At 52.9% G+C, this 15489-nt stretch overlaps 5 protein-coding genes across 5 annotated transcripts; 3 read left to right on the forward strand and 2 right to left on the reverse strand.

The window, feature by feature from the left end:
• Window positions 1–48: 48 nt before the first annotated feature.
• Window positions 49–2403, reverse strand: CTAM01_10774 (uncharacterized protein; the record flags this gene model as incomplete). Its single annotated transcript, XM_060526787.1, has 1 exon — window positions 49–2403. One exon carries the CDS (start codon window positions 2401–2403, stop codon window positions 49–51), a length of 2355 nt encoding a protein of 784 aa, XP_060378575.1.
• Window positions 2404–3907: 1504 nt separating this feature from the next.
• Window positions 3908–5253, reverse strand: CTAM01_10775 (uncharacterized protein; the record flags this gene model as incomplete). Its single annotated transcript, XM_060526788.1, has 5 exons — window positions 3908–4253; window positions 4311–4451; window positions 4509–4626; window positions 4683–5052; window positions 5107–5253. 5 exons carry the CDS (start codon window positions 5251–5253, stop codon window positions 3908–3910), a joined length of 1122 nt encoding a protein of 373 aa, XP_060378576.1.
• A 1965-nt stretch (window positions 5254–7218) lies between these two features.
• CTAM01_10776 (carboxylesterase) lies at window positions 7219–8988 on the forward strand (the record flags this gene model as incomplete). Its single annotated transcript, XM_060526789.1, has 2 exons — window positions 7219–7647; window positions 7711–8988. The coding sequence occupies 2 exons, from the start codon at window positions 7219–7221 to the stop codon at window positions 8986–8988; spliced, it is 1707 nt and encodes a 568-aa protein (XP_060378577.1).
• Window positions 8989–10345: 1357 nt separating this feature from the next.
• On the forward strand, window positions 10346–11512 carry CTAM01_10777 (uncharacterized protein; the record flags this gene model as incomplete). Its single annotated transcript, XM_060526790.1, has 1 exon — window positions 10346–11512. One exon carries the CDS (start codon window positions 10346–10348, stop codon window positions 11510–11512), a length of 1167 nt encoding a protein of 388 aa, XP_060378578.1.
• A 1656-nt stretch (window positions 11513–13168) lies between these two features.
• CTAM01_10778 (uncharacterized protein) lies at window positions 13169–15053 on the forward strand (the record flags this gene model as incomplete). Its single annotated transcript, XM_060526791.1, has 3 exons — window positions 13169–13273; window positions 13328–14192; window positions 14245–15053. 3 exons carry the CDS (start codon window positions 13169–13171, stop codon window positions 15051–15053), a joined length of 1779 nt encoding a protein of 592 aa, XP_060378579.1.
• Window positions 15054–15489: the final 436 nt, after the last annotated feature.

A 15489-nucleotide genomic window follows, 5' to 3' on the forward strand; every position in this document is an offset into this window, starting at 1 on the left:
AAAATTTGTTCGCACTGAACAATAAAAAACCGAAGCTCGTGGCCTCGCTCATTCCTCCATCACCGACGAAGGACCCGCCTCACTCTTCGGAAGCTGTTCAGACCTTCTCTTATTCGGAAGTGGCTTCATCGGTCGCATCGTCTTCGCGCCTGAGCTTGACTGCGCGCGTTCAGGCTTCTTGTCCGGAGTTGAGGTGAGTGAGAGAAGGTGTTTGCCTTCTTCGATCTGCTGCAAGACCGTAGAAATACTTCCGGTCTGCAGGGCAGTGAGTCTGGGGCCGGACTTGGGGTTTTGAATCTGGTCCTCGAGATCTCTGACTCTCGAGGCCAAGAGTGTGAGGTCCTCGCGTCCCTTCTTCGTCTTGTCACGCAAGGTAAGCCTGCCCGTACAGCTCATGGAGTACTGAGACTCCAGCTTCGCAATCTTCTCGTCCTTCTCCGCAAGCTCGGTCTCCTTCTTCAAAAGTTCGTCCTCGTGGGTCTTCTTGATCAGGTCCAAGATTCCGTCTTTGTTGGACAACTCTTGAGTCTTGTTTCTTTTAGCCATGTTGGCCTTGAGGAGCTCTTCGTTGGCAAACTTCCTCATCCTCGCCGCCAGGTTGGTGTTTTCGTTGAGAAGGCGTTGCACTTCCACGTTTAGCCGTTCGGTTTCGGCGCAAAAATCATCCTTGGCCACCTTCAGGTTGCCAATGGTGTGAATTGAAGCTCTCTCGGCCTCCAGTGATTTCCGAAGCTTCTCTTGCTCCTCTGCGAGCTCCTCGATGTATCCCTCGATCTCCTCCTCCGCCTTCTCCTTCTCCTCGCGGGCAGTGCGCAGGTCGATCTCCAACTTGGTGACTTGCACCGCCTTTCCTTGCAGAATCTCCATTGCTTTTTGCTCTACGAGCTGGACCTTTTGAATCGCAACGTCTCTCTCTTGCTGTAATGGAGCAATCTGGGTGGCCTGGTCCATCAATCGCTCCACTTGCTGCTGTAGGGTATCCCTTTCAACCCGTGTCTGCTCTGTCTCTTGTTGCAACATAGCAACCTGAGGGCTCAGGGCAACCATTTGCTCTACCTGCTGCTTGTAGCCATCTTTCTCGTCGCGCAGTTGCTCTGCTTCGCTTCGCAGGTCAGCCACCACTCTCTCAGCTTCCGCTTTGAAGCCTGCGGCTTCTTGGATCTGGGCGCCTTGCGACTCAATGGTTGCCTTGGCTTCGGCCTTGACATTGGCTAACTCTGTCTGGAGCGCGAGAATATCTGCCGACGTTGATGCCTTGATATCTTCCTGAGTGACTTGCCACTCCGTGGCAGTAGTTGCTTGAGCTTGAGCCTTGGCCAATTCCCCGCGAAGCTCGACAATAACCTTCAATAAGTTGTGCTCCGTGTTCTGGCTATCAGCCTTGAGATCGTTCATCTGGGTCTTGCTGATGAAACGCCCGAACGTGGCCGAGGTCGCCAATGCCTGATTTACCGAAAGCCTGGCTTGGGTTATGGCGAGCTGTTCCTCGAGGTGCTGTTGGGTTGGCTTGGGAGCAGTCTCTACCGCCTCAGATTGGGTTCCTGTTGCCAACAGCTCTACCCGAGGGGGAGTGTCTTTCTGACGCTGTAGTGCCTTGATGTCGGTACGTAGCACGCCAATCTGGTCTTCCTTGCGCCGGGCATATTCTTGGAACTTCTCCTTCTGAGTGTCGATCTTCTTCTGGAGGTACTTCGCTTGTGAATTGGACGCCTCCCGACAGACATCGGCGTCGTGGGCCTGCGCTTTCTGGTACTCCAGCTCTGCCTCGAGTCTTGCGATGGTTGCTCCATCTGTCTCGTGTGCAAGGAGTCTTGCGTTTGCTTCCCGGAAACTGTGTTCGGCCTGTTGAGCACGGGATTGCTGCACATTGAAAGCGTGCTGAAGCTCCAACACCTTCGCCTCCATCTCGCTGACTTCCGATGCGTAGGAGTTGGACTGCCTCAAGGTCTTCGTCAGACGTTCCTCGGCATTGTCACACACCTCTCGTTGGCGGTAGCATCTTTCGAGGTCTTCTTGCGCGGGCGTAGGAACTGGTTGCTCAGTTGTTTGCTCCGGGAGCTGTCGGAGAGCAACTTGCTGCACGTCTGTATGCGAAGCCGGCTGGCGAGATGCAGAAGCTCGGCGAAGCGTATCACACAGACTCATGACAGCAGTTTTGAGCCCCCAGATAGCCTCCAATATGACCGCGCCCACGCTGGATAAGACGCTAAGGGCGTGGACTCCCGTCAGAGGATGAATAGAAGCCAGGATGAAGATGACGAAGATTAGACATCCGATGCTTTTGGGGTCGAGCAGGCCGTTCTCGCGAAAGAGCTGGTGGATCAGACTGCCCAGATAGTTAAGAGCCATCAAAATGGCAACTATGCCGGCAAAAGCGAGAGCGACGCTGAACGGGTCGATCATGATGTCGGTTCGGCGTTCGTTAGAGGGATGACACCGGTGGTGGATGAGACGAACCTCGGCGAGCGATGAATAGATGGATGAGAGAGGGATATGAGGCCTGGGGTGTATAAGGAATAAATTCAATCTTCTGATGAAAAGTGATTGTCTGAAGAAGGATCTCGTGGGCAAGCAGATGGAGGTTCTTGCGATAGTTGATTTCTTCGGCGTGAAGTTGAGAAGATGGCTCACGTAGGGGTTGAAGAAAAGAGAAAATTGGAGGGATGGACGAGTGAGATGAGGGTGTGAGTGAGAATTGAAGATGAAAATTCAGAGAGATGTAAAGATGAGGAAGGCGCTGTTGGGAAAAGCTGATGTTGAGGGAAGGTGCGTCGGGAGAAAGGCGCAAAGGTGAGGCAGGTGCGAATTGACAAAGCGACAGAATTTTTGCAGTGGGTAAGGCTTCTACGAGGTCCTCTTCATCTTTTACTCAATTATCTAAGGTGAGAAGTCGATCTCTTGGGTTTCACATGCTTCTTTATCGAGGGCAGCTGTCTTGTCCTGCATCTTCTCACCTATCCATACAATGAGTTGGGCATACAAAGGGGATGAGCTGAAAGAGAAATGAGCTCACTCTTTTCAAACCGAATTCCTTTAACACGAGCTGCTGTGTTTCAAAGCGGCCATCTTCTGTTGGCCTAAATTGATCAGAGGTAAAGACTTTCTAGGTCGAGGACGACGTTGATCGCGAAACCAACGCGATGTCATACAGTCTAGAGTTCGTTGGCTCAGAACTTCCATCTCAAAGGTGTTAAAATGTATGGCTTAGCACATAAACCCGATTCTCTGATTCTCGATGTGAAAGATTCTCAAGATCGGTACATGTTGTGTGTGGTCGACCTTAGCTATTGTGGAACTCCGATCTCATGATGTTGGAAGTCACCTTGGCCTCACCGAGGTCTCACCTATCTCTCACCGAGGTCCCTAATTTCAAATGCAAAGCGTCTATCTCCACGCTCCGCCAGGCTCGACAAGTATCAGGGTATTCCGGAATCATAAATAGGAATGATACATAGTGTTCAAGTTTTCTGTTAGGCACCATATAGCGGCATGCAATTCTGGCTTTTGATTCCCACCGGTAGGCCAATAATGGAGAGCATTCGGTGAGCCGGCGACGGGTGACGAGTGACGACAAGGCCCCAAAGCCACAAGGCAGCATCGATTCTGGTAGCATCGATTCTGGCAGCATTCTCCAAATTCAGTGGCATCAGCGAAGTTAGAGAATATCATTCGCAGGTTTGCTCACACGAGTGTTTCAAATCTCTCCCCAATCATTGTCGGCTCATCAGGCGCCCACGGGCATACGATTGCATGTTGACTACGAGTAGTTTATTTGATCGCCATATCCAATCAATCTCTATTCAAATCATTCATATCTGGTATCAAGTGGCGCTAACTTGTAATTATTATAGTGTAAACCTTCGTCCGAGTCCAGCCTGGGTGTTCATCAACTGTCGGTTTCATGATCTCATCTATGACCCTCCTTGAGCGAGTCGAGCTCAATTGAGCTTTCGCCTTCACTGAGTCCTGTTAATCTTTCATGCCGCACTCTCACTTCTTCGGTCTTGATGATGCCGTTCATGCCCGGGAGCGGCGATGCCTGGCCGCCCTCCGCCTCTTGGAGGGCTTCCTGCGATTCTTGCCATCCTCCGGTGGACATGACAACAACAGAATTCCGGCCGTATTGTGACCCCGGGCCATATCTCTTCGTTGATCTGACCTCCTTCCTCGTTCCTGTGTCGAGTGCATGCGATTGTGACTTGTTTCGTGCATAACTTCGTTGAGTTGACTTGAGCTCTCGGTACAACATTCTCCTACACGGTGTCAGAGGTGAAGAACCAATACGCTTGATGAGGGGGGAGACCACATACAAAACTGGGATAGACACTGCCATGATCGAGGCGGCAGGTTCTGTCAAAGTCCAGATCGTAAGGTCAACGCGCTCGTAGGTGATGTCTGGACTCGTCATGTTGACCACCAGGACAGCTTTCACGATGCCGCATATTCCGGCACTGTCGTCGATGTTAGTTCACCGCAAAAGTGGCCAGGGTGGAATCCGAAAGTCTTACATAGCACCCAAGCTCATTGCTACGGCGACACCAAGCCTTTCGCGACGCCGCATCGTTGCGCCCATGAGAATTGGCCACGGCAGGAATGCCAAAACGAAATCGAGAATGGCGGAGTAATCTGCAAGCAAGTGAGCATGCAAGCCTCATGAGAACACCGTTTCGCGGCAGTCTTACAGGCAGCAAACAACTGGAATTTGACGAGCTTCTTCTTATCCCAGCAACTCCCCGGCACGCTGCTGTCCCATACTCGTTGCAACAGTGTGCATTTGGCGAAGCCAAAGATCCATACCAAGTTCATCGAGATGTTGATGGAAACGATGATGAAGATGAGAAAGTATTTCAACCATTGGTTCGTGACGATGCGGTACAGTGTCAGGGCGAATGAGCTTTTGCTAGTCGTCGTTGCGATGATTCCGAACGTGGCGACGAGGATCGTATTGAGGTTGATGAGCTTGAGGTTATCGCTACTGATCGTATCGATATGGCGTCCAAATCCGAGAGAGACGATGTAGGAGTTTATCGAGATGGATATCACCAGTGACACCTGCAACTATGAGCTAAGGGGGGGGTAGGACAATGACGGCCATTCTTCACATACCATTGACGCAATCAAGAGATGGTCATCCCACCATAAACCACGTCCACGCCATAGCTTACAATAGATACGCAATGAAAGCAGCGTAGCGCTAGCGACACAGAGAGACCATGTTACGGCGAGGAGTCTGGTGCCTCTATCGTCGACCATCGTCAACCTCACGGCAGATGCACAGTGCCACGAGATATGATAGAAGACGTCGTAAGAAACAAGGACGGGAGTCAATCAGTGGATCCCCGGGAATTCTGCTCAAAGTCGGGCGAGGTCAGCGCACACGCGGGAAGTGCATCACTCCCTCATATTATACATTGGCATCGCACATGATGAAATCTAAGATCAGCGTCCTTAACAAGGGGGCCCCCAGGTACCAGAAAGCCTCCTACCCTCCATGAACAGTCCTTAGTTTCGGGGAGTGCAACCGACTTTTCACGCTATGTGCCCCCCCTCGAAACCGGCGAGAGTATTGCCTGTGTCGGTGATAGGATTCTCCCCCTCAAAGGGAGAAGCAGGGAGGGGAGGCGGAGTTCGGACGAAGTCCCGCCACCTGCCCCAAGGAACACCTCGTCACGGGCAGGCGAAAGACAGATCAGGTTTCGACCGGTGCACGACATATATCACGGCGGGCGGAAGCGGGAGATTTGGGTTCGTGGAAAAGTCGAGGCCGGCCGCCAACACGGCGGTGCTGGGACCAACGTATGATTTCTGCTACTACGGGCACTTACTTCAAACGGAACTGTTGGATCGCTGGGCCAAGTTTGTTTTGCGTCTGTAAATCCACCGGGAGGTACGGATGCAAGGGAACTAGCAGCCTCACAAGAGTCAACGGCTCACCACTGACGCTGTGGCTGTTTTGTTGCAACCACACTTGTCTTGGAATGATCTGATGGGAACACGAAGTTGGTTACTTAAACAGTAAGGTAGGACTGGGACGTTCCCATGGGCTTTTGGCTCGGGGTCCATCTCAATCGGAGATCCAGCGCCATGCTCCAACAGCGTCTCCGCATACGGACCACGTTCTCCTCTACAGACGCATAAAGGGTCCACTGGCATCACGCAACTGTAATCTATGAAAATGTAAAGGTGCGTGGTCTCGTTAACGGATTCTGCTACCAAAGTTCCTTTAGCCCTGCCAGGCCGGCCCAACTATGCCGGGGCAGCTGAGGAATGTGGGAATGTGCCCACTCCTCAACTCAAGATGGCTGGGGTACCGGTCTCTAGTGCCGAACTCTAATCCTGGGGCTTGAGCGGAGAGATCCCATTCGTGCGCCAGCGATTTTCCCCAGGATCATAGCCGATGGTCAATATTACATATCTCGTTTAAACAGTACCCATATGGAGTTTTCGGGGCTCTAGAAGACACTAAAAGAGTCTACTCACCAACACGAATATTGGCTGCGCCGTTACTGCGCAGTAGCGTGGTCTCACCATCGATTCTGCTAACCACAACGAGGTATGCTTCTCCGATGTTCTGCCAGGCCTTTGGGGGCAGCGGCAACACGGACGGTTACCAACTACGGCTCCAATCTGCGGGGGATGCTGGGCATCAGGCCACAACCCGTCGAACCCGTGATGGATGAATTCCTCGGCCGAGAGATCGATGGGGAAGCTTCGCCATGCTCTCGCCATGCGACACAAGGATGAACTTACGTAGTAGCATCTGATCGAGCCCCCTGAGCCGAAGCACGCAAATCGTGTTGGAGGGCTGCCAAGTGCCATCCGCAGGGGCAATGAGACGGTACGGACTTCTTGTATGTGTCATCGTAATCTAAGGTATGGACTAAGTCTGCTAGGGGTGATCGGCAGAGCCTTGGAAGAGCCGGTGATTATTTTCCAAAACGGCTCTTAGTCTAGAGTCGTCGTAATCCAATATTCCGGGCAGTGCAGGGACTAAGAGGCCGTCTCTACGGAAATTTCTTTTCACGCCAGCGGACGTTGAGGCAATTTCTAGACGATATGTCATGATTGGTTCCCGAGTAGCGTCGACGGGCTTGATCAAAATCTCCCTACCTGAACCTCTGTGCGACTGACATGAGACACACGCAGGTGTTAGCCTCCCTTTCCTTCTACACCGCATTCTAGAAGCTGCACTTCTTCGCCCGTTGAGCCTTGCCCACCATGCGTTCCCACGCGTTTAGAGTTCTTCTGGCGTTTTCGTCGTGCTTGGGCGTGTCCGAGTCCTCCTCGCCCGCCTATTGGGGTCCTCGTCCCAAGCCCACGCCGCCTGGACCTCCTGCGGTGCACCTCTCAGACGGGACCTACGTCGGAGTGCGGAACCAGCAGTATGCGCAGGACCTCTTCCTTGGTATCCCGTATGCACAACCCCCCGTTGGCCCTCTCCGGTTCGCTGCTCCTCAACCGCTCAACGAGACGTTCGAGGGGACTCGATCAGCTTCCGAATATGGCTGGATGTGCATAGGGTATGGCTCCGATACTGCCAACTTGGGAAACCCCGTTTCGGAGGACTGCTTGACCATCAACGTCGTGCGTCCGGCCGGTGTCCAGCCAGGAGATGATCTGCCTGTTGGCGTTTGGGTTCACGGCGGCGTAAGTTTCTGCCAAGTGTAAGACAACCTTTACCTGGTACTTTTGCTGACTTTGTCGAAACAGAGTTATGTAAACGGAGGCTCGCGCGACCCGAGGTACAACCTCAGCTACATTGTCGACCAATCCGTCAAGGAGGGAAAGCCTATTGTGGCTGCATCCATCAACTACCGTGTTTCGTATTGGGGCTTCCTCTTCAGCAACGAGCTGCAAAACGCCGGTGCTGGCAACATTGGTCTCCGCGACCAGCGCCTCTCGTTGGAATGGCTCCAGCAGAACATTGGCGCCTTTGGCGGTAGCCCTGACAAAGTCACCATCTGGGGAGAGTCTGCGGGTGCTCGTTCCCTGGGCATGCAGCTCGTCGCCTACGATGGTCAATACAACAACCTGTTCCGCAGCGCCATCCTCGAGAGTGGCAGTCCCATCGCGAGGTTTGCCGACGCCGACGACTGGCAGCCGTGGTTCAATGCTCTCGTCGACAAGACGGGTTGTACCGATGCCGCTGACAAGCTGAGCTGCTTGCGAGGCCTTCCCTGGCAGACTATCAACGCCATTTACAACGGCACCAACCCCTTGAGCGTAACGCCGCCTACCATCAGCGCTGTGGTTGACGGCGACTTCATCACTGCCCAGGGATCCGAGCTCTTGGCTGCGGACAAGTTCGCACATGTTCCTCTTTTGCTCGGCAACAACTTCGATGAGGGCACCGCGTATGCAAAGCAGGGCATCAACACCACTGAGCAGTTCCAGGCCTGGCTTACTGCCCTTCAGCTGGACAGCGAACAGGTGGCCGCCATCTCGGAGCTTTATCCCGACGATCCCGATGTTGGAATCCCCGTCTCTCAGGTTGGCCGACCTGCGGCGTACCCGTTCGGCCTTCAGTGGAAGCGGGCAGCTGCCTTTGCCGGCGACTACCAACAGCACAGCGGCCGCAGGCTCCTGGCCAGCACCTACGCTGGCGCCGGACTGTCCGTTTACTCTTACCTGTGGAACGTCTATGTCAACGGCATCGCGGCCGTCTACGGAGCGACCCATTTTCAAGAGGTCGCGTTCGTGTTCAACAACGTGAACGGAGTGGGATATGCTACCAACCCCTTTGCAGGAAAACCAGAGACCTTTGTCGAGCTAGCGGACCTCATGAGCAAGATGTGGGTCGCGTTCATCCACGACACCGATCCTAATGTCTGCAGCGGCCCTAAGACAGGTCCTACGTGGCCATTGTACACGGTGGATGAGCCTAACAACATCGTCTTTGATGTAAACCGTACCGGTCTGGCCTATGTTGAAGAGGACAACTACAGGGCGACAGAGATCGAGTATCTCTTGGAAAACGTCTTTGTGTAATGCTGACGCTTCAGCGCCCATCAAAGTCACCTCCAGATCATGTCGTGCCTCAAGTGCCTAGATTAATAATACCTGATTAATCATTCTATCATAGCCTTTGTAATAGAAACACTTCATCTCGTTGAGCTTGCTTTCCACAGGCCATCCAGGCCTTCTCTAATGGCATCGTTTCAAGCTCGAAGCAACGCCTAATTAAAGGATCTTCCACTCTTACTCAAAGGCCCGCTTGTATATAGAGGAGTAATCAAGAAAATGCTCGGGATAATTCGGAGAGTTTCTATAAGCGAGTCCAAACCGGTTGCGTTTGGCGGCAATTCAGAGTATTTAGAGTTCATCGATATTAATATCTGCCCTTTGATCAATGCAAACCCAGCCGTTGCTCTGCAGGCTGTGGATTACTGAATGCTTGTGCCAAGACCTCAACCCGCTTCTCGTTACAATCCCGGTGTTGATCTCGCCGGCCTATCAATTACCCCGATCGTGAACCAAAAAATGCCACCATACCAGCCACACCATCGCGGGGTGGCGGGGTAATGCAAACCAATGCTCACAAGGAATCGCCAATGATGACTAGGCATCTCCACGAGAAGGATGAGCTAGTTGCAGGATATATAGAACTCATGAGCATCGTTGTGAGATTATTAAGATCTACTCACCGTGAGAACGGCACTCTTCATCAACGGTCGCAACCCTGCGTCAACAACACATCAAGTTAATCGGGTCAAATGAGAGCAGTCGCCAAACAGGTATCAGGGACGGGAATAGCTGCCGAGGCTGCATTATCATCGCAATCCCCCAAGGACCCTGTTGACTCATTGATCTCTATAGCTATCTACTGGACTACCTTGTGTAGCGAGGGCTGATAGATCTAGCCGTCTTCTGCCACAATCTTCACAAATGAAGTGTCTCTAGAGTCTGGAACATCCGAGGAACGTGATCAAAGCCTCAGACAAGATGTTGCAAATCATCTGAGCACACATCCCACATCAGCTTCTCATTCTCACGTCTTGACCGATGTCGTTCATTTAGCGTCAAGGAGATGGAGGGCGGACCGGTCAAGGTCCTCACTTTGAATAAGAATAAGCCTTGCGCCTCACCAGCCTAGACCTAGTCGATGGCTTGCAAGGTTTCCTGCTTCCGTCGTCAGCCTCGACCATGAGGATATGGAGATCTGATATGACATGATCTAGTGGCGTGGTGGCCCCGACAGACTCAAGTCTGATGTGAGCCGTTTCGAGACCTCTATGGGCAAGAAACTATAACACTGCTGTGAGTATTTATGTATTTAAAACCTGGCTCATGTGGTTTCGGGCAAGCCAAGTCGTCAAGGGAAGGAGCAAGCATAACAACTTTGAACATGTACGGCATCCAATCAACAGTCTTCGGGAGGTCGCGAGATTCTTCCCCAAGCAAGATTCCACTACCGAGGAAATCGGTTGGGCTTGAGAGGAGAATGAGCTGCTTCTCCGCCAGCAATATCAGCAAAGCCGCCCCTTTTATGATGGCGTTGGATAAGCAGCTATACCAGCCCTACAGTCCACGAACGCCTCTGATCATGACGCCTATACAGAAAGATGAGGTGACCAGCTCAGCTCGGCGACAGCACCAGGGCGGCCCTTCCGACGAGTCTAGCGTCGACAATTACTTCGAAATCCCCTACGATGCTGACGAAACCCGAGCCGCGCAATCCCCAGAGACAGTGGAGGAAGAGAATATCGAACAGGAGATGACACAACACGAAAGGGACGTCGCAGAGGCATCCACCTTTCTGGAAGGCTTTATCATGGAACGATGGGAAACGCAATTGCAGGCGGGATACATCAAGATTGTCTGCAACTTGACCTTGGACGAGATCAGAGAGCTTGGTAGATTGCGTATGGCAGATGGCACAAGAGAATGTCGAAAGCTCATCACGGCTCCGGTACTTCACGATGCCATCGGCCATGCTCTCTGGCTTGAGATGGCAAATGAGATTGGCCGGCATAAGATGACCACACAGTTCGCCAACACGAGCCTGGCTGCAGTGGCCGAGAAGGAGGAGGCACCAAGACCTTCTGTCATCAAGTGGTCCGTCGAGAAAGAGGTGGCCGAACGCAGAGCAAGATCGATGAGGAGGCGGGCTACAGAGGGCGATGTCTTCACTGAACCAACGCCGTCCTTGAACCACTCGGTTCCGCCCACCGCAGATCGTACAAGGCGAAAGAGCGAAATGCCGACCCTTCGACCCAATCAGATTATGTGCACAACATGCGGAAGCCGTGCGATGCCCGACTACAAATCTGACGAAGAGCAAAGCCAAACCGATGAGGACGAGAACTGCGATGTGGACATAAGCACCATGCGAGAGAATGACGACGTTGAGGTACTGGAGGCGAGAGACAGCATGGAAAGGCAAGTGAAAAAGCGGAGCAGCATTTCGAGGCGGCTGTCCCTCAAGGTGAACCAGACTCTAACAAAGTTCGGTGAGGGTCTCGCGCCTGGCTACATGTACGGTGGTGGCGCGGGCGGCCGGGTGCTGAGTTGAGTGGCGAGCCGCAAGGGGAGGCTCTGCCATCCTGAGAGTGTTTGGCCGGGCCTCTCAATGTTCAATAGGGACCTCTCGTTCCGGAACAAGGTGGCAGAAGTCAGTTGACATGGCTCGATGCCATGGATGAGTACCGTTTGTACAGATCATGGCTCGGGAAGTAATGTAGGTGGAGGAGGATACCCAGAATGATACCATCATGGTGAGAATGAGAGACTCTTGCACTCAGGAACCTGGATAGTCTGTGTAAGGTTGATCCATTTGGTTGCAGTTCTGCACCACTGACTCCGTTGATCCTCAAGTTCTATTCTGAATACGGTGATTATTAGCGACATTTTGGTTATGCCACTGACAAACCGCGCCGAGCTCGGCCGGGTGATGACCCGGTTGCCGTCAGTTACCTATTGACTTGCCTTATGTAAGCTGAAATTGTCCTACTCTTGCCCTGGTGCCTGTGCTCTATCTTTGATGGACCCTCCTCTCAGTCAGCACCTAATTATGAACCCAGACACCCACGATACATAGTCAATCAAGACTGCTGTGCTTCTTTCAACTTCACGCCAACAAATTATGTTGGCCTGCCACAATATTCAAGACTAGCTCTGAACGGAATGTCTCATCTGGGCACGCCAATCGCGTCTACCGGTTTCTGTCGCCCCTGGATTGTGGCGTCTGCCGGCTCCTGAGTCATTTCTGCCGCCAGCAAAGGTCGAAGGCACGTAGGTTATCATCATATTACCATCCTGACGCCATCACGATGGGTCTGGAAAGTACCGACAGATCGAGCAACCAGTGTTGTCTTCTTTTTTGGATCACTTTTCGACTTTCCGAAGCGACGTTTTCCCCGCCAGCGAGGCAAATGAGTTGTGACTTGCTGCGAGTGCGAGGTCCATGGCTGTACACTACCAAATCATCAACTTGGCTTGCCTAGCTTGCTTGGCCTAGGCTGAACCAGTGTTTGATTAAACAACGCCATCGCGGCTGCAGCTAAGCTGTCTTGTGGACACCTCCAACGTTGCTCCTATTTCCGCGAGGGTAGGATGATAAGAGGCTCGTTGAAACGTGCGAAAGCTCTTCACCTGTTCATGCTGTTCAACTTGGGCATTGTCACAGAAAATGATGAGGCTTGATATCTCCAGGGTAGCGAAGACTCCGCCAGACTCCGCGATGAGTCGGCTTTTTCGTGTTTTTCCGGACAAACGACGCGGAACATGAAATCTCCACTGCGGAACCGCAGAGGCGATCACGTTGAAGCTATCCCTGGCTCAGCCCTTCAGCTGTCAAGGGGGTGGTGCAACTTTAGCGCCATAGTGACAGGGGTTAGTGACCGTCGTGGTGATGATTGACCATCAAAACACCAAGTCAGCCTAAGCCGAAGTAGAGAAACTGGGTAAGCTTTCACGCTTTTCACGGGTACACGGGCTCAACGGTGGACTTCATTACCCCTTGCAGCGAGTTAGAAACTGTCTCTCCCCCGCGCTTAGCTTCCCATGCCTAGCCAGTCACTCTAGGCAGAGACATTGCCATTTGGCCCCCTCGTCCTCTTCACATCATGCTTCGTGAAAGGCTCCTCCTGTCTTTTCTGACTCTGTTGACCGTTGTCGACGTTCCGTTCCTTGATATCCTTTGATTGCTGTTGTGGTTTGCCTGGGAGAGATGTCGCGGATATCAGCCCAGCTATGGCTGTCTCTCTTCCTCATCGGCCTTGGGAGAGCCGCAAGTATCGTTTATGTCACTGATCTTTCCATTTACACCTTGTTGGTATGTCCAAAACCTTTGCCGGAATGGTGATTAAACGATACTGACCCATATCAGGCGCCGTGTGTTCAGACTGCCGTGTCGTACAATATCTTCTCCCAGACCTACTCGGCGTGCGGTGAAGCACCGACAGATTTGCAGTCATGCATATGCACGAAGAACAACAACCTCGCCGCCATCTCAACATCCATCGCCAGGTCAATCAGCTACAGCTGTGGCTCAACCGCATCCGATGACCAGACCAGCGCCGCGGCAGTCATCAGCCAGTACTGTAACCCCGATACGACAGTCAACTTTCCGACGCCTACGACCAACATCGTTACCAAGTATGCCACCGATATCGCCGAGTTCGCCAACATGGCCCCGTGTGCCCAGTCTGGCGTGTCGTACGCCATCAGCTCAATGTCAACGTATTGCCCTGAAGCCGCAAGTCTGATGGCGCCCTGCATCTGCTCGAAGAACGACAACTCAGCACGAGTCAGCCGGTCCATCGCATCGCTTGTACGGTACTCATGCTCCAACGCCGCCGACGTGACTTCGGGTCTCGCTTTCTACGATGCGTACTGTGCCATGAATAAGGGCACTACATCGTTCCCGCAGCCTTCGCCGCCTCCAGGAGATATGACCTACTACATGACGGCGCTCTCACAATACAGCTCGCTGGCCGCATGCGCACAGTCAGGGTTTTCGGATGCTATCTACTCGCTTACGAGATACCAGTGCCCGACGGGGCCTCAGGCCTTGGCATCTTGTATGTGCTTGAAAGATGGAGTGACTAACATCGTCATGAGCACGGTGACATCGGATATCAAGTGGTATTGCTCATCTACGGCTACGGATGTTGTATCTTCTGCGGTTGCCGTGTTGGATTACTATTGCAAGGCAGCTAGAAACGAGGTGGTGGCCACTGTCGCTGAATCAAGTGAGTAGATCATGCGCCATGATCGCATCGGCTTTGACTAACCAAGCGATAGTTGCTCAGACTTATCCAACAGCACAGGCCGGCACGGGGTCAGGGACTTCGGGCGCCGAAGCTACTGCTACTGCTACTGGCTCTTCGGGTACTTCTGGCGACGGTACGAATACCAATGGCAAATCGAAGTCCAGCATTCCAAGCCTTGCAGCCATCATCGGAGGTGTTATTGCTGTCGTTGGTGCCTTGTCGATTGCCGCTCTCATCGCGTTCATCATCTACCGCCGTCGGAAGAAGAACGAGGCTGGGTTCCCGCTTCCAGGTGCCGCCGGCCCTCCTGAAATGGCGGGCAAACCTGAACTAGGCGGCACGATGCTGTCCGAGCTGCCACCCAAAAGCCCTCAGATGAGTGTCTCTTACACGACTGGTTCTCCACATCCGGACACCATATCGCCCGCGTCAAATGCTAGTGGTGTATGGGCCCAATCCCCCCCCGGCGTGGAACTCCACGGCCAGACGAGATTGCCGTCCGAGATGCCAGCCAACACCAACGGCCAGCTGCAGCCTGCCGGACAATATCTGCCTTCGGAGCTCCAGGGACAGCATGGCCAACCGGCATATCCGCAACAGCGACCATATGGCCAGAGCCTGCCTCTCCCACCCGAGCTTCAGAACAGCTACAACCAGCCACATGTGCAGAATACCTTAGCGGAGGCTCATGGGCAACCGATTCATCAGAGTCCGAGTGGGCCATCGGCGGTATATCAAGGGCAGGGACGAGACAGGGCGGAGCTTCAAGGGATGGGATGGCATGCAGGCCCAACATCAGGTTACTCTGAGATGGATGGGGGCCAGCAGCGACAACAATGATGGCACCGATAACGGCTGGGCTGGTGGTGGATTACTGGGAAGGGAGTTGAGGCCTAATGAAGACGACAGGAAGATACTTATGCTTGTTGAATCTTTAGCTTAGTTTAACGACGTAAGAAGAGATATACCCATTTTTACATACCAAGGGGACTAGAGTTTAAGCATCGGTGCGAGAAACTAGCTACATGCGCATTTGAAGGAAAAAGAGTGTCGAGGGAGGGAAAAAGCTAAGAATCAAGAAGAGCCATAAGATAGAGGACAATATTGGAGCCTGTTTGAGGGTCAAAGTTGGGGATGCATCTGGTTAGTCTGGAGCTCACCCTTCGATGACTTGGGGTTTCGGTGAAGTCTTACCGAGCAAAGACAGAGGTGAAGATCGGCGTTCTCGGTCAGGAAGCTTTGACTTCATCAACTCACCGAGAGAGGGCCTCACCAG

Source organism: Colletotrichum tamarilloi (genome assembly GCF_030869305.1).
Source record: "Colletotrichum tamarilloi strain Tom-12 chromosome Unknown Scaffold_52.1, whole genome shotgun sequence".
Classification (NCBI taxonomy): domain Eukaryota; kingdom Fungi; phylum Ascomycota; class Sordariomycetes; order Glomerellales; family Glomerellaceae; genus Colletotrichum; species Colletotrichum tamarilloi.